The following is a 27,777-nucleotide window of genomic DNA, read 5'->3' on the forward strand; positions in this document are numbered from 1 at the left end:
TAACATATAAAAATTTAATGAAAATATTAAAGGTGGGAGAATACTTTAATTTTATTTTCACTAAAAAATAATTTAATATGCATCAAAATATTTAATTAATGAAATAAAAGCATAAAAATGCGAAAAGTATTTTAGATGCATTTAGTTTCAATATTATATATAATTACATTTGTTAGCATATTTATAAATTAATTCCAATATTTAATATTTCAATAGTATACTATGAAAAAATAAAAATAAGAAAATAAAATGCATGTGCATCAAAAATTTCAATAAAAGAAATAAAGGTCAATAAATTAAGGAATTGTTATATAAGGTGTATTTAGTTTCCATATTATACTTGGTTAGTTTCCATATAAGGTGTGATGAAATATGATTCATTATTGTGCTGAAAATTTCGATTCATTTGTTGTGTTGATATTGTTCATTGTTACGTTGATTTATGTTGATGCTGATGCATTTTTAAAAATAATATAGGTCCCCCATCTTCTGTTATACATCATACTTGATTTGACTGAAAAATAAATTGAAAAAGCTAATGAAATTTGAAATCTACTTTATATAATTACTATTATCTCTCCTCAGTGTAACTCTATGCATATCAAGAAATATTATGTCACGTATGTCCATGAATCCCAACATCTTTTAGCGTATAATGTATTATTTATTTTATTTTATATAGTATTTAATTTGTTAGTTTTATAAATAACATAAAAATGATTGTTTGATTTGTTCTTTCATATTAATGTCGTTAGTTTTATAAATATCATAAAAATGATTGTTTGATTTGTTCTTTCATTTATTTCTGAAGTTGTGAAAGGAATTGATGTACTATCAAATTTTGATTTACATAGTAGTATTATTTATAAATTAATGATACTGATAATGATTAAGGTATTAGAAGAAAATTAAATGGATAAAAAAAATCATATGGTATACTAATAAGAACCAAGCATTTTATATGAGAGAGAGAGCTTAGAAAATAGAAATTAAAATAAAAGAAAATGGAACGAAAATAACAGAAAGCTGAGCAAAGTTCTCTCGTCACTGAGTTTACCCGCCAAAATCGGACACGGTTGACAGATGTCGTCGGATGAAGCATTCAACCCCTCTCCGGCAACGTAGCTTTCTCCTCTCCCCTCCACAAATCCACTCTCCCTCCTTGATACCAATGTCTCACCCAATTCCAACAATACCTATCCCACCATTGATCAACACATACTCATCATTCCTCTCTCACTTCCAACATTCCGGCGCACCTCCTCCCCACTCTCAGAAACCGCTTTCATAAATTCGGATCAGGATTTCACTTGTTCCTAATTGCGAATCTTAGGGTTTCGTATTTGATCCTTACTCAATGTACTCAAATTTTCTTCGTCTCTTGAGTTAAGATGGTATGTCGCATTTCATTTTCACATCTTTTACGAGAATTTGGTACCTAAAAATAGGGAAGGGATTATTTTCCCTATTATCATTGAATGTGTATCAAATAAGCTGTTTGTGTAGTCGATTTTAGTGTATCGAGGATTGGAAGCTATTGATCAAGCCAAACATGAAAAGCAACTAAAGTTTGCATATAATTTGGAATTTTGATTTTCTGAAGATCTTGTTAATTTCATATGCAGGGTACCCCGGTTAATATTACTGTCGGTTCTCATGTCTGGGCTGAAGAACCGGAAGTTGTTTGGATTGATGGGGTCGTCTCAAAGATAAATGGAACTGAAGTTGAAGTGGATGCATCTAATGGGAAGAAGGTAACTTGTTGTTTATTAAACACTCAACAGCCAAATCCAAAAAGTTATGCACTTACATTGTGGTAAGAGCCTAAGCAGAAAAGATAATTGAAACATGTGCACCTAAATGGAGTATATCATTTGTATGGTACGAGTTCTCTTTCTGAATCGTCATTTGTTTGCACTTTCAAATGATATTGAATCATCATATGATGAATTCTTACAGTTGAGGGACATAGAGGTGAATCATTTCATGTATATTAATCTGTCATTGTCAAGTGTTCTTGTTTGACTAGATCTTGGCAGTGCTTATTATTCATTAAGCTATTTTTATATTCATATTATCAGATTGTTTTGAAATTAGCAAACATTTATCCTAAAGATGAGGATGCACCTCCTGGTGGGGTTGATGACATGACCAGACTATCGTATCTGCATGAGCCCGGAGTGCTGCAGAACTTGGCATCAAGATTCCAACTCAATGAAATATATGTAAGATAATTTGCATGCGCCTCGTCTGTTGTGGCTCCATTTTAATCTTACTTCACACTCTTGGACTACGACAGACTTACACCGGAAGTATTCTTATTGCCCTCAATCCATTTCAAAGGCTTCCTCACATTTATGATGGCCACATGATGGATCAATACAAGGGGGCACCATTTGGGGAACTGAGTCCTCACGTATTTGCTATTGCTGATATGTCTTACAGGTGTGATAGACATTTCCCTTTCTTCCTTCTTTCTTCCATTCCTCGCGCCCCTTCATTCTTTCTTTTGGTTTGGCTTTTAGATCAGATATAATCCAAATATATTCTGAGGTCATCTATATTGAGTTAGGGCAATGATAAACGAGAAAAAAAGCAACTCGATTTTGGTGAGTGGTGAAAGTGGTGCTGGTAAGACAGAAACAACTAAGATGCTTATGCGATACCTCGCCTATTTGGGAGGCCGTAAAGGAACTGAAGGACGCACAGTTGAGCAACAAGTTCTTGAGGTAAAATATGTTGTGTTGTTCTATTATATCTGTGATCTTAAGAAGCATTGGGATAATTTGAGATTGATGTTCCATCCTCTGATATCCCAATTATTTTAGATCTCCAATTAAAAACAACTTTTTCCATGAGTAATTACCTATGTCCAGAACAATCTGAAGTTATCTGAATGGTTTAATGCAGTCAAATCCGGTGCTTGAAGCATTTGGAAATGCAAAAACTGTCAGAAACAACAATTCGAGGTATGACATTTGACCAAGTTGTATAGGAAGATGTTTGTATAAAAATGTGAAAATAGTAATCTCTACCACCTTGTGTGCTAATTAATTTTGATGGTGCAGTCGCTTCGGTAAATTTGTTGAGATTCAGTTTGATAAGCAAGGAAGAATATCAGGGGCAGCCATTAGAACATATCTTCTGGAGAGATCGCGGGTCTGCCAAATTTCAGATCCTGAACGCAATTATCATTGTTTCTACCTTCTTTGTGCTGCACCGAAGGAGGTAATCTAATATTATACATCTTTCATCTTATTTTGCAGACCAGCAAAAGTATATTTATTTTATTTAGCTGAGTTGTTCTACATCTTATCAGGATGTTGATAAATATAAGCTGGAACATCCAAAAACATATCACTATCTTAATCAGTCTAGCTGTATTGAACTTGTCGGTGTAAGTGATGCTCAGGATTTCTTGGCTACAAGGAGGGCCATGGATGTTGTTGGAATAAGTCAAACAGAGCAGGTGAAATCTTATTACTCATATTTATGTCTTTCAAGGTGTTTTATTATCTTTCTGAAAGGGCTTAAAATTTATCTTTCATTTTTCAGGATGCAATTTTTAGGGTGGTGGCATCTATTCTTCATCTTGGTAACGTTGAATTCACCAAGGGGAAGGAAGTTGATTCATCACTTCTGAAAGATGATAAATCAAAATTCCATCTTCAGACTGTGGCAGAGCTTCTAATGTAAGTTCTATCTTAAATTAGTAGTATCTGTTAGCAGTTATAGTCTTCTAATTTTTGAATTTCTTACCCTTATTAGGTGTGATCTTGCTTCACTGCAAGATGCATTGCTGAAGCGTGTGATGGTAACTCCAGAAGAAGTTATTAAGAGAAGTCTGGATCCTGAAGGTGCAAAAATGAGCAGGGATGGCTTCGCGAAGACGATGTATTCCCGCTTGTTTGACTGGTAAGGTGCCTCCTTTGACTTTCCTTTTTTTCATGGTTTAGTAACACTCTGCTTCTTTAAATATGCAGGTTGGTCGAAAAAATTAATAATTCAATTGGGCAAGATCCAAATTCCAATGTTCTAATTGGTGTTCTTGATATCTATGGTTTTGAAAGTTTCAAAGCTAACAGGTAAGCATTGATTGAACACTGCTAACCTGATGTTATGTTGAATGTCCGAACTAACTCGTAATCTTGTACTACCAGCTTTGAACAGTTTTGCATCAATTTTACCAATGAAAAGCTACAGCAGCATTTTAATCAGGTAGTCAACCGACACATTATTAGCTAATATGACTTGATGATGTTATATAGATAATAGCCGTCACTAAACTTCTACAAATTCCTTTATTCAGCATGTTTTCAAGATGGAGCAGGAAGAGTACACCAAAGAAGCGATCGACTGGAGCTATATAGAATTTGTTGATAATCAAGACGTCCTTGATCTTATCGAAAAGGTTTCTTAAAAAATTCAAAGATGCCTGATTTTTGCTAGGTTTAGTTCTAGGTCATGGTACTTGGCTTGTACAAATTTTAATAAAATCAAGTATCCACCTGAGAATCTCATCTTTTGATATATACTCTCTAATTAAGCTCCTAATTCGAGCATTAGCATTTATATTATTGTGTTTTTGAAGTAATAATTTCACAAAACCAGCTTTGACTGCTTTTGCAGAAACCTGGAGGGATCATTGCTCTTCTTGATGAGGCCTGGTATGGTCTTACATTTCTTACATATCCTTGAAAGAATTATCTTATACTTTTGTACTTATATCACCTTGTTCTTTTTCTCTTTTTACCCTTTCAGTATGTTTCCAAAGTCGACATATGAAACTTTTTCACAAAAGCTTTTCCAGACATTTAAATCCCACAAACGTTTCATCAAACCAAAGCTGTCCCGTACAGATTTTACAATTGCTCATTATGCTGGAGAGGTAACTTGGATGTGATTCTTGTCATGACGACTTTTCTGTAACATTTTGATTTTCTACTCAGAGGAATATGCCATCCTAATGTATGCGTCCAGGTTCTGTACCAATCTGAACTGTTCTTGGATAAAAACAAAGATTACGTCGTCCCTGAACATCAAGAGTTGCTGTGTGCTTCCAAATGCTCGTTTGTAGCAGGGCTATTTCCTCCCGTTCCTGAAGAAACAACCAAGTCTTCAAAAAATTCATCTAAGTTTTCATCTATAGGGTCTCGCTTTAAGGTAAATGTGGTCTTACTTGCTCGCCATTTCCAGCACATGTTTCCTTTACGATACCAAGCTCGTGAGATCCTTCTTTAAATAATTCAAAAGCTGATGTTTTTCTTGATTGGTACAGCTGCAACTCCAACAATTGATGGAGACACTGAATACTACGGAACCTCACTACATTAGATGTGTGAAGCCTAATAATGCACTCAAGCCTGGTATTTTTGAGAATAACAATATCATGCAGCAACTGCGTTGTGGTGTAAGTGCAGACAGATTGTACTTTAGATTCTTGAATAGTTGTTAGTTGATATTTTATTAAATCGAAATCCAATCTGTTGCCTGCCCCTTTTTCATGACAGGGTGTTTTAGAGGCAATTAGAATTAGTTGTGCGGGCTACCCTACTCGTAAGACATTTTATGAATTTCTTCATCGTTTTGGAATTCTCGCACCGGAGGCCTTGGAAGGAAAGTAAGTAGAATTTCCGTTGGAGCTTACTATACTGTAAAAGCTAATAGGAGTAATATCCTGAAGTAAAAATCCGCTATAATGTTGAACAGTACTGATGAAAAAACAGCATGCAAAAAGATTTTGGAGAAGATGAAGATGACTGGAGCACAGGTAATTTAATAGCTTCTCAAAAACTTCTCATTCTTGATTATGAAGTGTTCAATTTTCCTGCATATGACAAATATAGTACTCCATTACGTATGAGATTAAGGAAGTTTATTGATATTCAATTATCTTTCCATTTTGTAAATTGTCCTCTCTCTCTCTCTCTCTCTCTCTCTGAGGTTTATAGTTTTACTGGTTTATAGTTTTACTTTTGTTTGCATATAGATAGGGTATGTACTATTATGTCTTGTGATTGCAGACAGGAAAAACAAAGGTCTTCCTCAGAGCTGGTCAGATGGCTGATCTAGATACTCGGAGAGCACTCATACTTGGTAATGCAGCAAGGACAATACAGAGAAGAATTCGAACTTATACTTCCCGGAAGTACTTCATTGCTTTGTTTAGGGCGTCAGTTTCCATGCAAGCTCTTTGTAGAGGTTTGCTTATCATCTCTCTCCTAGTTATCATACTGTATTCATCTCTCAGTTGAAATACTTTAGCTTCCTGTTGCTTAGATATCGCCAGGTTTATTAACTCCATCTCTCTCAGGAAGACTTGCCTGCAAACAGTTTAACAACTTGAAGAGGGATGCAGCTAGTCTTAGAATCCAGACAAACTTGAGAGGACGCTTGACAAGAAAGAACTACTCAAGACTCAAGGAGTCAGTTGTTGTAGTGCAAACAGGAGTGCGAGCAATGGCTGCCCACCGCCAATTTAGATACAAGAACCAGGCCAAAGCATCAACTATCATACAGGTGACAGAGCGTTTCACTAAAAAAAGGTTTAAGGCTTATTGATGTCACACCATGACATGAAATAACATGTTCAGGCCCGATGGCGTTGTCATAGAGACCATTTATACTATAAAAGACTCATAAGGTCATCAGTCGTGGCCCAGTGCAGATGGAGGGGAAGGTGTTCTAGGAAAGAGCTTCGAAAATTGAAAATGGTATGGCATCATGAGCATCATATTAATATGCATTATTTTATAGGAACAAATCTTGGGGTTGGAGTAATCTTATCATGATATGCCATTACGGTTTAAAGTTTAGTACAGCATAACCTATACTATGTGTAGTATTAATTAACCGCACATAATTATTTAGTCATATGAGATTATTATATACTAGTACTACCTTTTCTTCAGAGACTGAGGAATCCTGATTCCTTATGGAAGATTTACAAAGTGTTTTTTCATCCTTCATATTTGCAGGCTGCTAAAGAAACTGGCGCTCTTAAAGAAGCCAAGGATAAGCTTGAAAAGCATGTGGAAGACCTCACACTGCGTCTTCAACTGGAGAAACGTCGGAGGGTAAATATGCTTCTTGCTAACTAATTTCTCATGGGTAAATGTGGAACTGTGCACCTCCATTTCATAATAAAAAATAACCAACCTGATTAAAGATGAGATATTAGGTTACTTGCTCTTGGCATATGTTAAATTGAAAACCTTATTCCAGACTGACATAGAAGAGGAGAAAGTCCAAGAAATAGCGAAGATGCAGCAGGCCATGGATGCCTTGCAAAGCAAATTGGACGTAGCAAATGCACATGTTCTCGAAGAACGTGATGCAGCTCATAAAGCAATTGTAGAAGCCACCACTGTTGTCCAAGAAACTCAAGTTCCTGTTGAGGATACAGCAAAGATTGAGGCTCTTACCGCAGAAATGGAGAAATTGAAGGTAATGACCATCAGTTGTGATTTAACTCTCTTGCATACATAGTCTTGTTGGAGTCGGTTATTGATATAATATTATGGTTCACAGGAGGAGTTACAAGCTGAAAAGGAACGAGCTGATGCAGCTGAAAAGAAGCATGATGAAACCCAGAATGCAGTTGAGGGAAAGAGTCAGAAGCTTGATGAAACTGAGAAAAGGGTATCACAGCTTCAGGATTCTATGAGCAGGTAGAGTATTTCTAGTCATTCTCCCTGATTACTACTTAAATCAATTTTGGAATTATGTGTTTTATTTTACTTTCACAGATGATACACGATGCATTGGCTACCATTTTTTTGAGTTACCAATTATATAATTGCATCACCGACAACATCATGAATAACATCAGACCATATCCTTATTTTCGGTTTTATTCCTAAATACATTTACCCATTTCTCACAACCCAAATGGATTTGTTTTTTATGTTTCTTCATATGATTTATCTTTGCCTTACACAGTTTAGCATTTGAGTTATTATAATTGATCTTAATTTGCCATTGCTTTAGGCTTGAAGAGAAGTTGAGCAATGTAGAATCAGAAAATAAGGTTCTTCGCCAGCAAGCCCTGACTATGGCGCAGAATAATAAAATGCTTTCAAGAAATTCAAGGTCAATTATGCAGGTAAATATATATATTAATCTATTCTGTCAAAAAATCCCACCAAATGAAGTATTTATACTAATCTATCTCTTCTTATTTTGCTTTATGAAACATTCAGAGGGCTGAAAGCACAAAACAAGGGGTAGTAAGTCATTTATGTTTAAGTTATACTTTGTCAGTTAAGCACAGAAGTTTCTAATGTTAGTGTAATTTAATATTGTAAAAGGATTACCATAGTCCTTCAATGATCTTAAGGGAACAACAAGAGGACGACAGGCCTCAAAAGTCACTTAACGAGAAGCAACAAGAGTATCAAGATCTGCTTATCCGTTGTATAGCTCAGAATTTGGGTTTTTCCAAAGGCAGACCTATTGCTGCCTGCATCATCTATAAATGTCTGAGGCAGTGGCATTCATTTGAGGTTGAACGGACGAGCATTTTCGACAGGATAATACAAACCATTGGCAATGCTATTGAGGTAATGATCATAACATCCAATTGGCACGTTGTGTAATGTTAGTTTCGTTAGCACTTTACGACTTTAAAGTGCCTTTGAACTGAAGACCCAAGACAACAACAATATCTTGGCGTATTGGCTGTCCAATGCATCGACCTTATTGTTGCTGCTGCAACGCACGCTGAAAGCTGGAGGAGCAGCTGGAGCAGCTCCGCAACATAGGCGATCTCCTTCAGCCACACTGTTTGGACGAATGACACAGGTACAACTTAATGCCATCCTGATTCTCAGATTAAGTCTATGAGCCTCTCCTAACTGTAGAAATGTTTTCCCAGAGTTTCCGCAGCACCCCACCAGGCGTTAATCTGTCATTACTGGGTGATGATGCAACGGGTTCCGTACGCCAAGTGGATGCCAAATACCCTGCATTGCTGTTTAAACAGCAGTTGACTGCTTATGTTGAGAAGATATACGGAATGATTCGCGACAATCTGAAGAAAGAGATTTCTCCACAACTTGGACTATGCATTCAGGTATTTCCATGTAACTTAATAAGAATTTTTATAGGAATTCAGTGTAGCTTATGCATAACACCGTCTGGTGGAGAATTATATTCATCGTGTTCGTATCATGATTGGTACAGGCTCCAAGAATATCGAGAGCAAATTTGATTAAAGGAGGATCACGTAATCAGGCAAATGCTGCTGCTCAGGAAATCTTGATTGCCCATTGGCAAGGAATTGTGAACAGCCTTGGGAATTTCCTAAACATACTGAAAACAAATCACGTAAGGAGACACTTTTTCATTCTATAGATTAATGGAAATTCTATTTTGTGTTCCTCATCATGTTGATCGTCATTTTATGATTATTGGTTCAGCAAATTCCTTTAATTAGGAAGTTCATGATACCTTTGAGTCATTCATTTGATGTGTATACTGGTATCAATTTTCTTCACTCTTTTACCATGTCAATTGTCATTCTACAACTATAAATATTAATCTGTTCAACCTGTTAACATGTGTGACTTTTATGTGCTCATGCTCATTTGGCTAGTTCCTACATACAATACATGTTTCCGATGCAAGTTTCAAGAAGATGTATGTACATTCAGATTATTGGGCATTTGACTAAACATTATTGTAAAAAAATCTTCAGGCACCTCCATTTTTGGTTCGGAAAGTGTTCACCCAAATATTCTCTTTCATCAATGTGCAGTTATTCAACAGGTGCACCACATTGCCTTTGTCTACTTTAGTATACATACTGTTCAAAATAATACCCTTGAAGTAATGTTGTTTCTTGCAGCCTTTTGCTGAGACGAGAATGCTGTTCGTTTAGTAATGGTGAATACGTCAAGGCTGGATTGGCTGAATTGGAGCACTGGTGTTACAAAGCAACTGATGAGGTATACAATTCTAGCAGATGAAAATATAGGCCTTTCTTCTTATCGTTCTAAATTCGCTGTGTATTCCAGTATTCTGGTACAGCGTGGGATGAGCTCAAGCATATACGACAGGCTATAGGATTCCTGGTATTCTCTCTCATCTACCTTTCTATCTAACTATCTATCTATCTCTCTGAATATGTAGTTTACAACTTTTCCTGAACTCAGTAGATAATATTTATATAGTAAAGTTTATATCTCTTTCTGTATGCCGTTTTGCACGTCGATGGTTAAGGACCAAATCATGTAAGCAACTGGAAATGAGGGGTAAAAATAGGTACATTGAGTGGCAGATTTTCTTAAAAATATTATCTGATAGTTATAAGAAGGAGATAAGGAAGCTCATTAGTTTGTGTAGCATGTGTATTTGGATGTATCAGTTTTAATTGGTTGATACATATCTAGAAAAAACTGTATGCCTTTGCTTCAAGAAGTTCTTTATATTTCAAATCCTTATAGTATTTTGGTCCCAATTAAGATTTTATTCATCCGTGATCACAGAAACATAAGATTAGTATTGTACTTTTAAAGCCTGGGACCTTTTAATGACAAATAAGTGTCTGCATGATTTTAGTCAAGACCCCTTCCTGTTTGGTTACATCTGATGTCACTCTGGTGTTTTTATGCACAAATCGAATAGTCTGAAAGTTAGTTATAGACATCGAATAGAACTGAGTGTATTAGTTACGATATCACAACGCTTTAATTCATATTTGACCAATTTATTCCCTAACATATATCTAACTGTTTTTGTTCAGGTCATACACCAGAAGCCAAAGAAGACTCTCGATGAAATAAGTCACGATCTTTGTCCTGTACGTCTAATTGTGTTTTCTCTTTACACAACTTATTTTCTGAAGTCAGAATTTCGTCTTAACAATTTCTGCATCTTTAATAGGTCCTTAGTATACAACAGCTGTACAGGATCAGCACGATGTACTGGGATGACAAATATGGCACACATAGCTTATCACCAGATGTAAGTTATTATTTTCTTCTTACCTGTGCTGCAGCAATGGCTATTATGTTGAGAAACATATTGGTTGATTGAGTTGATTTCTGCCTTTACTTGCTTTTTGTTGAAAGGTGGTATCGAGCATGAGGATACTAATGACTGAGGATTCAAACAATGCTGTTAGTAGTTCTTTCCTGCTGGATGATGATTCAAGGTTGGATATGAAAACTGTCCAAATTTAGGTTACTTTTTCAATCTTCTTCTTCGGTTAAATCTTAATTCGAATTTCTTGTATTGCAGCATTCCATTCTCTGTGGATGACATGTCAAAATCAATGGATACATTCGATATTTCAGACATTGAACCACCACCACTTATTCGTGAAAACTCTGGCTTCAGCTTTCTACTGCCTCAAACTAACTGATAGTAGTTGATTTTGTCTTCATATCCGTGCTGAAACATCCTTGCTTGGCGACGTCTCCAGATGGAAGATAGTAAGTGAACCGTGATTCTCGAGTACAATTTCCAAGTTAATGTCTCTCAATGGCTAATGAAACATGCATGCTCATTTTCTAATCTGAAACTTGGGTTAATGAATGTCCTCTTATGGTGACAGGAATATCTATTTCATTGTGCAACTTTGCTTGCTTCAATACATTGAACATGTCTGATTTTGAAGGAGAATATCGTGCTTGGATAATACGAGAGTGAAACCATAATGTTCGCTAACTTAGATGCTGCTGGTTGATCAGCAGAAGTATCAAGAATTAAGCACATTGTCTCAACCTGGTTTAATATCTATGAGGAATGAGCTCAATTTTGAAATTATTGGCTATATATGCCACTCTTTTTTCCTTAAGACATTCGATGATTTTATATGTTGATTGATGTAATAAGACCAAGTGTTGTTTTGTAAGCACATCCAATGACTGATTTGGCGGGAAACATAAAGTTTAAGTTGCAAAAAGACACGTTCTCTTTACTGAATTTTTGTCTTTTTGGTATATTAATTTTTAGTGAAACATTGGAATTCATATCAATTCTCCTTGATTGTTTAAAGACATAATTATTGCTCCTTCGTCTCAAAGTATATATAACGATGGGATTGTATGAATGGTACTTGGAATTTATTTAAGTTATATACTACAGTATTTATATATGTTATTGGATCACTCCATTGTACAATATATAAAAAAGATCCTCATCGGTTATAATTAGTTACATCGAGATATTAATGTTTTACCAATAGCAAAGCATTGTCTCAGCTCCTTTTAGTATTATCACTATTGCTGCCTTATATACCCTACAAAGGAATTAAATTAAAATAAAACTAATTCCTGACACATAGCAAAATTGTTACTCCCTCCGTCCAGTCACTCTTATTGTAAGCACATATTTTAAGAAATTTAAAGAATGGTGGATTGGAAAAGTTAGTGGAATATAAGACTTGCTTTTTTATATTGATTTTATAGTAAAATGTGAGTGAAGTGAGTTAGTGAAATGTGGGGCCTAATTACCATTTACGGTAAAAATAAAGTGTGACTCTTATTGTGGAAATGAGGGAGTATTATTAAATAACATTAAGTTATTTTTAATTAATTATTTTTAAAAATCAGATTTTAAAAATACGAATGTGATTTTGAATTTTTTTTGGTCATATTTTTTAAATGAACTAAAAACTGGCTAAAAATGATCTTTGTAAACAATCTAAAAATGAATTCTGTATTTTGTAATCTGAATTTTCTAGAATAAACTAAATACTAACCAAAAATGAACTTCGTATTATCTAAAATTGACAGTTCTGCATTAGGAGCTAGTGTTGCATACTCTCTCTGTTTCCTAAAAACAGAACCTCTTTCCATTTTGGTCCATTTTCTAAAATTAAAAAACTTTCCACTTTTTTCAAAAAGTTCTATATGAAGTGAAACCCATTTTCCAATAACATCTTTTTTTTCTATCCATCTCTTACTTAAACCAATTTTGAATTAAAACTCATACCATTTCAAAAGTTTCTATTTTTAATCATCCAAAGGAGTATATCACAACCCTTATATGATCGAGAAATAACTAATTTAACTAGGATTAAATTTCAACTACTATAAAATAAATGCTCCCTCAGTCTCATAGTCCCATCCTAAGTGAAGCATTTCCTTTTTTACATGGAATTTTATGTAGTGTTGTTTTGAAAGTTAAGTGAAGAGAGGATAAAGTAAGAGTGTGAAAACTAGAGAGAATGATGTTTCTATTAAGAAATATATCATTTATGGTGGGACATCCAAAAAGAAAAATATATCACTTAGAGTGGACTGAGGATAAAATTGAATAGATCGGCTTTATTTTAAACTATATCATTTTATAGTCATTTAGGTTATTACAGGGGTATAATTAGGTATTCTATAACCATTTCAAATTAAATTTAATAATTTTCAAATGTCAGACAATGCAGATAATTTCAAAAAGGAAAACATTGCATTTCAATTTTAAAAAGACCATTTTATCCTTGGAATGAACTATAAGGGTGCGTTCTGTTTGTCCAATAGTTTCAGATGTAGATAAGGTGTGAGCTAGATAAAAAAAAAAGTCACAAATTGGATTCTGGGCTATTTGATGCAGTTGTTTGGTTTGCACACGATATGAAGCACAATGATATATATCATTTGTTTGGGTTGTTGTAAATCAAATCCCACAATTTATGTTTTTCCCTTACTACCCTCAATGAAAGTAAAGGGTATTTTAGACATTTCAAACTATATTAATGCTTAATATGGCCAAAAAACAGCGAGCCTAAGCCCATTTGGTTGTGCGTTAATGATATATGCTAAACAGAACAGCTGATATGCACACATAAATAACTTAAACTGCCTCTATATGACAAACAGAACGCACCCTTAATATGACCTCCATCCAGGGACGGACCTAGCAAGGGCCAAGCCGCCGCTCCAGCGGGGGCTTGGCCGGTGCTGGTCCTCGTACTTCAACCATGGCAGCCCCGCTGCACTACATATATTTTTTACGTTTCTTCTTCAGAAGGAAGGTTGGTTGGGAATGAGGAAGGGGAAAGAGAAGAGAATTAATTATGATCCTTTAATTTACAGCTGTATGGGGTACACTATTAATTTTTATTTTATTTTTTCTGTGTCTAAAGTTATATTGGGAATAGTATTTATCGAGAGATTTTGAAATACATTAACATTATTAATACTCCTAGTTATGATTGTAATAGAATTTGAACTCTTTTTATTTTTGGAATAATAATGTAGGCTTATCTTCTTGCATTTATAGTCTGTTACTGAATTTATTTTAAAAAGATTATTTTGCATATCTTCATAATATCATAATTTATGTAATCTATTTTATTATTAAAATGTTAGTAGTCCTTTAAAAATTAGTTAAAATCTAGTTAATTTATTTGAAAATAATATATAAAATTAATATGAATTTTAATTTTTTATTAGAATACATATTTTTTCTTTTTATTAGTATTTTTTTCTTGTTTTAACAAAACACTATTGTTTTAAACACCATCCAAAAACGACAAACTGTATCTGGATGTGAGTATAAATTATATAAAAATAATTCAAATTTATTATTTAATATTCTGATTTTAAATATTACTACTATAAGACTAACAAAAAGTTATAAACTTTATAATCTGAACGAATATACTTTGCATTTAATTGATTATGTATTTGTGTCTTCATCCGTTCATAAATATGAAAAATAAATAAAGGGGGCAAGAATAATAAAATGCTCCATAATTTTAAATATTATATACATAGTATTTTTTATAATTTTAGCACCGGCTTATTCAAGTTTCTGGTTCCGTCCCTACCTCCATCTACACAACATTAAGAAATTTTAAAAATCAATCTTATCCTTTCATTCTAATTATGCATTAAAGGGGTGGTAAATCTATAGTGTTAGTATGCTACCCTATAACAAATGCAACTATTAGAACATTTCACCCCGAAATTACAGAGCCCATAACATATTTAATGTATTATAATAGCATGAAGAACATATACATGCAATATATCAGTAAAATGTATATGTAAATCGGTACAAGAAAGACGTGCATTTAATCATAAAAATATGGAGTAATTTTATGATATACTATAACTTCTTAATTAGTTTCAATGGACTATTATAACATTTTCTATTTATATTAACTAATAAATGCTTGATACCCTTAGATTAATAAAATCCAATAGATATTAGTATTACTTGTGTTGAATTATTTTGTATAGACTGCTAAAAAAAGTAATCGTACAACATGTTTTGGCATCATTTGAATGTTAGTAAGTTTATGAGCTGTTATTTAGTACTGAAAAATTACATTATTCAACTAGAACACGGATCGTCCACTTTTTACTATGTTTCAATTTTTTTTCATACACGTGTGATATAATTGCATTTGCTAAAAATAATGAGCAAATTAAATTAAAGTTGAACTGCAAATTTAGTAGTACAATTATAATAATGTCATGCAAAAGGTACAATACGGAGTATCAATCTTTAAAGTGAATTAATTAGGTAAACACTATACCAAAATCATTTATAAAGACAATTCTATGGTGCATCAATAACAAAATCATTCTTTTGAATGTGTCATGTCCATGCACCTCTCTCTACACACACACACTCTATACATATATAGTATATAGTCAATTCCATTGAAAATCTAGATGAGTTTCATTATGAGAGTTTGTGCAGTGATCTGCCAGAAATGATAGGACTAAATATGATTATTCCTTGAGGTTCTAAAAATCTTCTAGCAATCACATATACATAGTCAATGTGAAGGGTGGTAAAACACCCACTAGATTTCACCTCCATTTGGCAAAAAATAACCCCTAAAGCTCATTTCACTCATTTTTTAAGCAATCCCCATTTTTGGCAATAGACAATTTGCAGATGAACTACAACTATAGATACTACAAAACTTAAACCCCAAATCTTTATTACTCCATCTTCTTTCTTTTTTCATTTCCCCCTCTCTCCCTCTCAATTTCTCTCTTTCTCCTTTGCAATTTTCTTCATCCATGGAGAGATATTCCAAGTGGGTTTATGATCAAAGGTTGAGAGATGGAACCAATCTGAGTTTCGAGAGAGACCGAGCCTACGGTTTCTCGTGGCCTCAGAGGAACTATAGCTGCAGCTTTTGCAGCAAGGAGTTCAAATCTGCTCAAGCCCTTGGAGGCCACATGAATGTGCATAGGAGAGATAGGGCAAGAATGAGGCTTTCTCCAAACCCTAACCCTAACCCTAATTTGTTTTCGTCGTCGTCTCCGCTCTCCTCCACGGCTAAGTTCTTGCCTTGTGATGTGGAATTTGTTTCTATAATCAACTCAGCCTTTCCACCTCCACAAGAAGATGAGTTTGCGGCCATTGGCCGTTCCTCGCCGCCGCCGACGACGACACTTTGTAGAGAGGATCTTGGGAAATACAAGAATGGTGATGAGGCGATGCTTGACTTTGGAAGAGAAAATGATGTTATTAGATTGGATTTGAGCTTGGGTTTGATGCAAGATGCAAAGGAGGATCTATATTCGGATTCCGAATTGGATTTAGAGCTTCGACTTGGTTATTCCTAGAGATGGAAACATCTTCAAAAATGTAATTTGGTATGTCCAAATATGATTTTTCATTAATTTGGACTTTTAATTTACTACCTCTTTTTTCCTTCCTCTTATAATTCCGATTATTTCCACGGAAAAACGGAAAAAAGAAGTATAGATGTATAATTTGGAACTATTTTCACTCTTTAACTGAGGGAGAAGAAGACCAAAAAAAAAAGGAATTGCATCATATTTCTTTTCTTCTTTCTTATGTATGTATTAATTTCATTTGTTTTATGTAAATGTAATGACATACTCCCTCCGTCCCATGTTACTTGCACTGTTGTTTTTCGGCTCGTCACAAACTCCTTACACTATTTATAGTTTAAGTTAGAATTAATGCATTTAATTAATATGTTAATTTAAGTTAAGAGCTCCTTTATTAAGTGATGTCTCATTACACTTAAAATTCTAATTTAATTACACTAAAAAAATCAATCCCAAATTTACGGCTTAAAAATGAAAAGTGCGAGTAAAATGGGACGGAAGGAGTACTATATTTCTTTCATTTATGTCTCTTCTAACTTTATTTTCCTTCCTAAATCAAGAATACTCTGATATTCAATGTTCTTGTTTGCTAAATGTTTTATTTTTGCCATTATAACTTAGGTATAAACTAATTAATTCTATTTTCTATTAACCACACTGTCCCATTCATTTGAATTTTATTTAGCAACTTCAGAAATTAAATAACCCCATCATTTTGTCTCCATATATATGTGAGGCATGTTGTGTTACCAGATTTATCCAAAATGGGCCTAACCCTCCAAATTCTGATCACAAATCAAAATACTGAATCCAGATAAATAAAAAAATAAAAAAAATAATGCATTAATTACAGTAGGTGGTCTTTCCCAATTCCAAACTAAATTCTTTATTCAACAAAAGAAATCCCAGAGTTACTACCTACATAAAATTAAATCCTTTCAACAATAAAGAAGGAAAGAAATAGGGAATGTAAATGCATGAATTGGATGAGTAATATGAAAAAGAGTAGAGTGATGGGAATGGCACTGTAGTTTGTACCAGGAATGGGGGAGAGAGTACAAGCAGAGCAGGGCAGGGTACAAACATAATAAAAGATGGAAGGGGATATTGCATTTTCCAACATCTGGTCTTGTGCATGTTCCCAACAAATGCTTGGGTGTCAGCAGCAGCATCATCACCTTTCTCTTTTAAGAAACCAAACATTTTCTCCCCTCTCTAACCAAATTAACACCAATTCCTACCTATCACTTTCCCATCCCTTCAACCACACATTCCTGCCTTATTCATCAATTTTTAATCAACATATATGTTTTCATTATCAAATTAAAACCACACTCATGCCCTCTGAAACATATATTACTACAAAGTAATCCCTAATTCTCAAGATAATTCTATCGTATTCTTTTTAAAATGTTCCAAAGAATAGAGTTCAGTCATTTTTTTCTAACTAAAAAAATTATTTTTTCTCTTATTTTATTTTATCTTTATCTCTCTTAGCTGATGATGCCGAAAACCGCATTTTTTAGTTTTTCCGGTCTTATTTTGAATTTCATAGTTTTCATTTTATTTCCTTTCAGTACCTTGGATTTTCTAGTTTCTTATAAATAGCGGTTGTCTTTATTTTAAAATGCGGTTTAGATTAATTAAAACTATTTACGTTTTCAAGAAACTAGAATTTCTCTCATTACTCACCAGTTCAGTCATTTTTTGCATTTCCTCTGTCTTAAAATAGATGTCACACTTTCTTTATTAGTTTGTACCACAAAATATGTCGTATTTTCTTTTTTTAAGTTCTCTCTCACTTCAATATATAAAAATATATTTTCTCTCTCCACTTAACACACAAAATAACATCTCCTAAAATTTCGTGTGTGTCATCACCCAAGTGTGACATCTATTATGGGACGAATGGAATATGTTTTTGCATCAATACATTTTTTTTATTATCTCTCATACTTTATTTTCTTTACACTTAAATCTATAAACATTAATTTCTTAAATCATGTGCTTAGAGAGAAACGGCTCAAAACATTAATTTTCCTATAAACATAGGTCCCTGGGCCAAAACATGTACATTTAAGTATATATACTTAAATCATGTGCTTAAAGAGAAAATAATGAATTAAAAAAAGTTAAAGAAGAAAAAACAACACTATATAGGAAAATTTAAATAGACCCTGAAAAGTATATATACTTAAATGTACATGTTTTGACCCAGGGACCTATGTATCGTGACAGGCCCCTCAGAATTTGAATTAACAAAAAAATATTGACATAGTTGTATATATAATGAGTGCAGGTGTTGAGAAATATCATCTGTCGTGTATGTAAGAATCCCAATAGTTATAAAAAGAAACAACATTCACGGCAATAATAAAGATTACAAAGATAAAAACACCATATTGTATATGTGAAAATGTATTACTAAGAGTTAAAAAGAGTGAAGGGTTCCACCACAGGTGAAAAATAATAGACAAAAGTGGTAGTACTTGAAGGGGAGATGTAAAAGGGAGAGAGGGGTCTGTTTTTAGTGATAGGAAATAAGGTATGGAATAAAGAAGAGAGGTAGAGTTAGTTCAGTGTTGAGCAGTGGGTAGATGTCTCCACCATTTACTCTTTCTATCTTTCTCCTTTTCCATTCACTCATTTTTTACTACACTATTTTTACTCTTACACAAATTCATCTTCCATAAAATAGCATCCTACTCCTCTACCTCCTCTTTGTCGTGGTAGGGTGAATTTTGAACACTTAACTTATTCATTTGTGAAAATGCTAGCTAGGAGTAACAATCACATGTTGAATAATGTTTTACAACTTATTAATTATAGTACTACAATTTGGATAATGTATTTATATAAAGTTAATGTACTCCCTCCGTCCAGAAAAAATAGACAAAGTTGTAAATGACACGGGTTTTAATTTAATGCATAATTGGTAAAGTAAGAGAGATGGGGGAAAATGTGGAGGAAGTAGTACTGTTAGTGGACTGTGAGGTCCACATTTAGAATGATGTGTAGGGTTAGCATTGGTTTAAAGACTTGTTTTAATTTTGGTGGATGACCCAAAATGGTAAAACTTGTCTACTTTTTTTGTAGACGGAGGAAGTATTAAAGGTCGTAGTCAGATTAAATGTAGTAGACCAATCCGGTGGATGGCTGGGTTGGCTCTTGCAAACTCAACGAATTGCTCACTTTTCAAAAATGGTGATTCCGACTCCAAACTCGATATTTTCTCTTCTTAACCTCTTTTAAGTCATTTTTACTATCAAAACTCAATAAATTCGTTAAACAACCAATTTATAAGAATGTAGACAAAATCATACATAAATTTGAAACAAGCAAAGTTAAATCACTAATTCCCGATATAAAAATCAGTTATTATCAGTTTTATAAACATGGGAAATTTAAAAATTATGGCCAATACTTAAAAGATGATTGGAAAAGTAGCCAATGGAAACATGGGAAATTTAAAAATTATCGTGCCATACTGTCATTGGAAGTATATTTGAGATCAAAAGATTCAAGTTTTAGTTATATAATTTTTGTAAGAAGGAAAAATTAGTAAGATAATAAGGTTCTCGTTTTGGAAAACAAATGAATTAATGTAACTTGAGCTTTTAATTTGACCATTTTGAGCAAATTACTTGCTCTAATCATAATGTTATTGACCCACTTTCCAATCAAATTGGGCCTACTGTGTGTAGCCCGTTAAAATCTCGAGGAGGTCTGGCCCACCACGATAATGTTTAACAAAATGCCTGTAAACTTAGCTAAATTTGGTACACATAAAATAATAATAATAATAATAATAAAATAAAAAAAATTCGAGACATATGTAGTAAAAAATTAAAATATTTAACATGCGTGAAAAATAGTCCTTACAAGTAGTAAATAAAGTATACTCCCTCTGACTCAAAAAGTTTGACACATATTTCTATTTTCAATTATCTCACAAAATTTATCACATTTCACTTTTATTATTTTAATTAGTGAACTTCAAATTTCACTCACTCACTCTCACTCACATTTTATTGTTAAATTAATATATAAATTATAAGACATACGTTCCACTAGTTTTTTTAATCCAATTTTTATTAAGTACATTTCTTTAATATTCGTGTCGAGTTCCATGTCGAGTCACAATACGGCAAACTTTGCGGGACATAGAGAATAGATCCTGATTGCAAATATCAATAGGATCGGGATGCATAGATCAAATTTAAGTGATAATAACAGCAAAATATGGCAAATTAATAACATTTGGAATTCCTTTTTTATATACATAGACGTAGATATCAATTAACATTAAATTTAATTGGAAAAATAAAACAACAAATATGTTTACATAACTATGGAGCAAAGAATGAAAACAGTAGAATATAATAAAACATTAAATAAATTTAAACCTTTTTAGAGTGTCCACAATGGTGGCCCTCAAGGGCCACCAAAGTTGGCCCGGCCACCAAATGTGGCTCTTCTGGGCTCTCCACAGTGGTAAATAACAAGGGCCACGAAATGTGGCCCGCTCCAAAATAAAAATTAATTTGTTTGCTTTTTTTAATGATATTTTTTAAATTAACTACAATAAATTTTATTAGACTATAATTTATGATATTTATAATTTTAATTAAAATAAAAAAATTGGATTGTAAACAAAAAAAATTGCACAGTGGTGTTTGAATTGAATTGAAATAGATTGGAAAGAGTGGTGTTTGAATTGGGGTAGAAAAATGGAGGAAAAATGGTGTGTATTTATAAAAAAAAGAAGCAAAAAAAAAATATATTTTTCTGTGGCTGGGCCGCGGCTCTCAGCCCACTGCAGTGGTGGGCCGCGGCGCACACGGCTGAGCCGCGTGAGGGCCGCGGCCGCGGCTCCCTCTCGGCTCTCAGCTCCCAGCCGCCCGTCGTGGCTCTCTGCAGTGGGGGCCGCGCACCCGAGCCACGGGCCGCGGCTCCCCACTGTGGACACTCTTAAATTATATTTACTATACTTCACAATAAATGTATACATTTCATTCCATATTATTAATAAAACGATATATATTAGTTCACTCTATCACAATATGTTCAAGATATAACTCACTCACCATAGGATTGGAACCAACTAAAAACAAGTAAGCATGGGACGAATTTTTTAGGAAAAATTAAGATCTGTCATGTTGTTTTCTATCAATTGCAATCTTTTCTTCGTCGTAGCTAAGTAACGAGCCAACTGTGTCCCAACAAAATCACAAATATAAATTATTAATAAGACCATGTCAACTTTATCATATATAACAAATTTATTTACATAAGAAAGCACTAAATCATGTCCCACGTATCGACGCATATATTTTACCAAATAAAGTGGATCTTGACATAGCATGCATCACTATTATATTTGCTAACTTCCTCAAACACAATTTTTCTTCCCTCAACCAAGGAATCCTTGTTCGAGTAATACATAATTCAACCAGAAGCTCACTTTGAGAGATATAATCAATTAATGAATTTTGTACTTGTTTTTGCTATCTCGTGTTGGAATCTAAGTCTGATTAACGTTGTTTGACTAGTTATATACTTATATATGTGACATAATATTTAAGTTTGTTAAATTAAATAATATAGAATTGATCAATGTTTTGAGTAGATAATTGTGATATATTATTTTTTTAAATCGATTATTGGTGAAATGAGAAAGAATAGAGTAAAGTTGATCACAATAATACGAAGTTATGATATTAATTAATATGCATGTTAATTAATCACACATTGAAAAATAGTCTTGATTAAATTTTTATTTAAGAAGCTAAATTATACTAACATGTACTCCCTCCATCTCGGCTAAGATGATACATTTCTTAGCCGACACGAGATTGTAGGAGTTGTTGGTTAATGTAGTTAATTGCAGAGAGAAATATGGGTGTAAGTATTAAATGAAGAGAGAAATAGAGTTGAATGTTTAATAGTAGGAGAAAAAAAGTGATTTGGTGTATTAATTGGGGAGAAAATGTTACTAAAAATAGAAATGTGTCATCTTAGTTTAGACGAACTAAAAAGAAAAGTGTGTTGTCTTAGTTGGGACGGAGGGAGTAATAGTTAAAGTGCACAAGAGATAGATTGTAAAGCAACAAACACCACCCGCATGCCTCACTGAGGCTGGAGCCACACGCCAAAGTTGTGGGCCTTGGATCGTGACAATTGATATTTGGACTGTTCTTTAGGCTTGGTCGTTGGGCTTGGAGGCTTGAGCTTTATCCGAGCTTAACTTAATCTTTTTGGACCATTGAAAAGGATCAAATTAAAATAGTTCAATCTTCTTGCATTGGATACGTAGCCCAACACAAAGCATATATGGCATGATACGTAGTTATCCATGCATGCACATTGAAAGGGTTGTCCAGGTAGGTTCCTCGAACGAACAACGATGTGAGATGTGTTTAGATACGTCCATCTAGGTTCATGTGAGATGTGTTTAGATACGTCCATCTAGGTTCATGCTTGAAATGCGTCCACGCTAGAAGACTATCAGGGTGTATCTCGTCTTGCAGATAGAGGACTCTGTTGGAATCGTGACCGGTCAAAGGGTTTTGACCGTGTTGTTTATATGAAGGATACATTTAATTTGTGAAATTAAATGATATAGGATCAATCTACGTTCAGAGTAGATGATCGTGGTGTATTCATTTTCTCTAAACCGATTTCTGGTGAATGAGAAATAATTGATTAAAGGTGGTCACTAAAACGAAGGGTGTGTGTTGTCTTGCGGAAAGAGACTCCTTGACTCGACTTATCTTTACTGTTTATAGTTTCGATTAATATATGGTTCTATCATTCAAATATATAAATTCAATCTTTGTATTTATCAATCGTAGACTATCCTTGAAAATAAACACTCCTTAAGAATTAGGTATAAAATCCTTAGTGAAGGTTAATTGGTCGGGCGAGGCCGCGAGGGTGTATGTTATGACATAAATTCATAGGTTCCATTTTGAAAATTAATTGGTGATAGGAGGAATGACATTAGACTTATATAGTGGTTTCAATTTTCTGATCTGTTGGACCACTGATCCAAATTTAAAGCCCAAATATACTGTTAGGATAATCATTTTTGGGTTCCGGTCCAATTATGCTGCTAGATTTGTTAATTTTGGCCCACAATCAGTGACTTACTCTGATAAAATGATAGTAATTCATGGGCTCTACCCTAAAATCAATTGGTTATAAGAGGAATGATCCATTAGCCTTATATAGTAGTTTCAATTTTTTTTACACCAACATGGGATATATTGTTTTTTTAGTTATTTTTATTTTTACTTTACCAACAGCTTAGAGTCAGAATTGATTAGATTCAAGTTTCATTAATTTTTTAATGTCAAACATCATTTTTAATGGGAGGCGAATACGAATTTATATAGTCGAGTTAATAATGCTAGAATTTTTTTTTGTATAAAAGTAGGAATTGTTAGATTTTAGGACTAAACTCATTGCTATTCCATTCAAACTACACCATAACCCAACACGAGCTTGAATTTACGCCTAACTATAAACGCAACTCCACGAGCTATGTAAACTCTAAAATATTTGAACTAATCAGATAAATATTTTATTGAAAAAATAAAGTCTTAAGTAAAAATTAATAAGTGTACATTTAATTTAATGCCAGGTTCATCAGCTTACGGTGTGATGTATATAGCCTATTTTTTTATATAGAGTTAATTAAGTGATTTAAGCTTGTGTAGTGGGTGAAAGGGGCTTTTCAATAAACTGTTGCCATAATCTACCCGACAGCCATGATCAAATTAATTGGAATGATTTTGATGCATCTGAGATCATGCCTTACTTGATCATATTCATAATCTATATATTTGATATGTTTCTTGTTCTAATTTATTTAGCAAAAAAGCCGTCGCTTACGACTGCAATAATATACTCGTAGTCCTATGTACCTAGAAAAAAATATTTACACGATGATAAAGTTTATATATTAAAGTGAATAAGTGATGATGGTGATTGTGATGATTATGAAGAGGATGAATACAGAGACTAAAAAACTTATGCAAATTATAATTGAGGTTATTTAAGTTAAGCTACAAAGATTGAATCAAAATTCTTTTGTATTCATTAATTTAAAAAAAAATTAAAATTATAATCGATGATTTTGATAATATCATCACATTCCATTGAAAATATAACCATGTTAATTTTATAGGAGTACATAATTCAATAGGGAAGGGTTCCATCTATAAATTTTTTTAATATTAGAATTTTGAGAAGTGAAAATCATATCAGTTCTATGATACATTACATGACAAAATATATCAATTACAAAATATATCAATTATTAATATTGAGTCAAAAATTCATGAATCAACACACTGATATTGAATAAAAAATTGATATATTTTGTGGTGTCAACTGATATCAATATATTTGCGAACTAATTGAATACTCTCTCGTTTTGTAAAAAGGATAATAAATGGTTCAAGTGGAGAAATGGTAAAGTAAGAGAGAGAATAATGTGGAGAAGACAATGGTTAAAGTGGAGAAATGGTAAAGTAAGAGAGAGAATAATGTGGAGAAGACTTCTCCACATTATTCTCTCTCTTACTTTACCATTTCTCCACTTTAACCATTTATTACTCCTTCTGTCCCACAAGAATATGCACTCTTTCCTTTTTAGCACGTTCCACAAGAATATGCATTTTACAATTTTGGAAACCCTTCTCACTCTAATGAGGTGGGACTCATCCTCCACTAACAATACTTTAATTACTTTTCTCTCTACCTCTCTTTTTCTTTCCCAACTCTGCATTAAAACTCGTGCCGAACCCAAAGTGCATATTCTTTGGGGAAGGAGGGAGTATCATTTTTATAAAACGAGTGCGTAAAAGTAACCGGGACTGCTAAAGCGGGACGGAGGGAGTATAATACTGCATGTGTTCTGACTTTAAGAAAAGTTCTGTCATGGTCCATTTTCTAAATCAATATTTATTATTTGTAGCATTAAAATGATCTTATTTTGATGATAAAACAACATTTTCTTGGATTAATTTTGTCAAAATAAATTTGATGTTTCAATTTTGTCACCGATCCAATGGGAAATCATTCAATTTTGTTACGTATCAAAAGATGAAAGGTGTATACGAATACATAATAAGTTTATGTGAGTATATCCCTCATGTTTTATCCACACTTGGCGTTATATATATATAAATAAAATAAAATAAATAATACTGATGCAGACCAAATAAACAAATGATGCTAATATAAGATCTATAATTAGCATATAAAATTTTCTTTCTAAATATATATTTATTCGAACACAAAATCATGAAAGGTTACATACGTGCAAAACGTACATATAGTGTTTATTTTAAGTGAAGTTTTATATGATCCCCTACTTTTACAAAAGGCAATAATTCTACACTCCAATATGCTCGATGATCAAGTACCTAATTCTAATATAAACAAAGGGAAAAATAATATTGAGAGCATACCACAACAAAAAAGAAGGTAAGTACTAAATATGAAAATGGTGAGAGTTAATTTAAATTGTTTATATATGCACCGTAATTATCGCTATGACACGAACTTGGAAGATTGTATAACGACTTGAAAGATGGAAGAAAGCACACATACTATATATGTGACATGAATTTACATAAGTAGATAAATATTAAAGCATATAGTAAGGGGTTGTTCGGTTTGTATATCTTATGACTAAATATGTAGTGCGTTTGGCTCATGAGATTGAATCTCACAACTTTATGCTAGATGGATAATTATGTGATGATTAGTTATAGACACACCCCTTAAACTAAAATAATCTCACAATTCTCGTGATTATTTTGTCTAACAGCGGTTTGATATAGTAATAGTTTGATATAGTAATTATAATTGTGAACTCAACCTTTACAAAGCGTTGGAATACTAATACTAAAGAGAGAGATAGGAATGAATAGAAAATAAGATTGATTAATGAATGTAGTGAAGTAGATAGACGGCCGGCCTTATTATTCCCTTAAGAAAGAAGGGTCAAATGAAAACATTAGACCGTGTCTAACTTAAACCCTAATATTGTCTTATTCATTCAATCACCATTTTTTTCCTCTCTTATTTTCTTCCTACACACATATAAATATATATTCATCTACTCCATCCTCTTCTCCCCCTTTCTCTCAATCGATCTCGATCTTGATCACGATCAATATACATATAGATATACATATAGTCATATAGACACGATTATGGATAGGGAAGAATCGACAAATTCAAGCGAAGAAGTGTCGTTAGATGAAGAAAACAAGGATTTGGGCGTGGGGCGATCGTACGAGTGCGTGTTCTGCAAAAGGGGTTTCAACACTGCACAAGCCCTAGGTGGCCACATGAACATCCATAGAAAAGACAGGCTCAGAAACAAACCTAATTCCACCAAACAGCCTCCAAGATTCTTCCCATCATCCGCAAGCACTCCTCGTCCTTACTTCCCAGCTGCTGATTTAAGTAATTCAACCCTGTACGAGAGGAACCAGCAGCCAGCGGCCGACTGGAGGATGAGGATGAGCCTGGACTTCACACCGGCCATCGGTCATCGGGGCATGGAGCAGGACAAGGAGTTGGATTTGGAGCTTCGACTTGGCTATGATTCTTGATATAGTATGTACTAGCTAGGAATCTTGATGAGCTTTATCAAATAAAGGAATATTGTAATTTCGAGAGTCTCAAGATTTCTTCACATCCTCACTTTGGTAAGATCCTAATGTTTTTTTGTTTTTTTTTTATTTTATTATATCTATTCCAATTGGGTATATAACTAGGGTTTCGTATTACTTACTCTTTTATTTTTTAATATTTAGTAATTTTTTGTGTGTAGCTTGTTCTTGAAGCCGGCTACTGGCCTGGATCACTGTTGACTATAATTGCTCTTTGATTTATTTGAAGGAAATGAAACTAAATATCTAAATAATAGATTTTTTTTTGTGTGAAATTCTCAATTTTAAGACATGTATTTAGTACTAATGCTCTAGTTTTTTTAATTAATTTAGGTAAATAATCAACAATTTAGCATTAGATAGCTTCATTAGTAGTCTCAAAGAAGAATAGGGTCTCTATTTTTCTGAACTTTTGGTCATATCAATTTTCTTGAACATTTATAGGTAAACTTGATCCGATTAACTTTCTTTATCTTTCTTTGAACAAAGACAATTATGGTGCAATGTCTGTAAAAAGTAATTATGCAGATATTTGA

The 27,777-nt window shown here is 33.4% G+C and overlaps 3 protein-coding genes across 3 annotated transcripts; all 3 read left to right on the plus strand.

The window, feature by feature from the left end:
- The first annotated feature begins 1,037 nt into the window (after positions 1 to 1,037).
- On the plus strand, positions 1,038 to 11,928 carry LOC121765175 (myosin-11-like). The gene is made up of 39 exons (XM_042161221.1): positions 1,038 to 1,394; positions 1,626 to 1,754; positions 2,082 to 2,225; positions 2,300 to 2,445; positions 2,573 to 2,729; positions 2,911 to 2,969; positions 3,069 to 3,228; positions 3,320 to 3,469; positions 3,556 to 3,692; positions 3,769 to 3,915; positions 3,984 to 4,085; positions 4,161 to 4,218; positions 4,310 to 4,411; positions 4,630 to 4,667; positions 4,762 to 4,888; positions 4,981 to 5,163; positions 5,279 to 5,410; positions 5,511 to 5,620; positions 5,710 to 5,770; positions 6,024 to 6,201; positions 6,314 to 6,519; positions 6,594 to 6,713; positions 6,978 to 7,076; positions 7,225 to 7,446; positions 7,531 to 7,670; positions 7,990 to 8,104; positions 8,202 to 8,228; positions 8,310 to 8,561; positions 8,647 to 8,802; positions 8,876 to 9,073; positions 9,184 to 9,327; positions 9,698 to 9,768; positions 9,848 to 9,947; positions 10,017 to 10,073; positions 10,745 to 10,801; positions 10,885 to 10,965; positions 11,073 to 11,155; positions 11,242 to 11,435; positions 11,558 to 11,928. Exons 1-38 carry the CDS (start codon positions 1,392 to 1,394, stop codon positions 11,363 to 11,365), a joined length of 4,575 nt encoding a protein of 1,524 aa, XP_042017155.1. The 5' UTR covers positions 1,038 to 1,391; the 3' UTR covers positions 11,366 to 11,435; positions 11,558 to 11,928.
- Positions 11,929 to 15,983: 4,055 nt separating this feature from the next.
- On the plus strand, positions 15,984 to 16,535 carry LOC121764112 (transcriptional regulator SUPERMAN-like). Its single transcript, XM_042160184.1, has one exon. It carries the CDS (start codon positions 15,984 to 15,986, stop codon positions 16,533 to 16,535), a length of 552 nt encoding a protein of 183 aa, XP_042016118.1.
- Positions 16,536 to 26,552: 10,017 nt separating this feature from the next.
- LOC121764951 (zinc finger protein 10-like) lies at positions 26,553 to 27,254 on the plus strand. The gene has a single exon (XM_042160984.1). It carries the CDS (start codon positions 26,777 to 26,779, stop codon positions 27,179 to 27,181), a length of 405 nt encoding a protein of 134 aa, XP_042016918.1. The 5' UTR covers positions 26,553 to 26,776; the 3' UTR covers positions 27,182 to 27,254.
- The last annotated feature ends 523 nt before the right edge of the window (positions 27,255 to 27,777 follow it).

The sequence above is a fragment of the Salvia splendens genome, chromosome 14 (genome assembly GCF_004379255.2).
Source record: "Salvia splendens isolate huo1 chromosome 14, SspV2, whole genome shotgun sequence".
Taxonomy (NCBI): domain Eukaryota; kingdom Viridiplantae; phylum Streptophyta; class Magnoliopsida; order Lamiales; family Lamiaceae; genus Salvia; species Salvia splendens.

Bases quoted from the DNA above. Each gene is read 5' to 3' on its own strand.
- LOC121765175 (XM_042161221.1), top strand. The intron at 7,671-7,989 runs GTAGAGTATTTC...CCATTGCTTTAG, and splicing joins CTTCAGGATTCTATGAGCAG to GCTTGAAGAGAAGTTGAGCA. The intron at 8,105-8,201 runs GTAAATATATAT...TGAAACATTCAG, and splicing joins ATTCAAGGTCAATTATGCAG to AGGGCTGAAAGCACAAAACA.
- LOC121764112 (XM_042160184.1), top strand. From the start codon at position 15,984: ATGGAGAGATATTCCAAGTGGGTTTATGATCAAAGGTTGAGAGATGGA.
- LOC121764951 (XM_042160984.1), top strand. From the start codon at position 26,777: ATGGATAGGGAAGAATCGACAAATTCAAGCGAAGAAGTGTCGTTAGAT.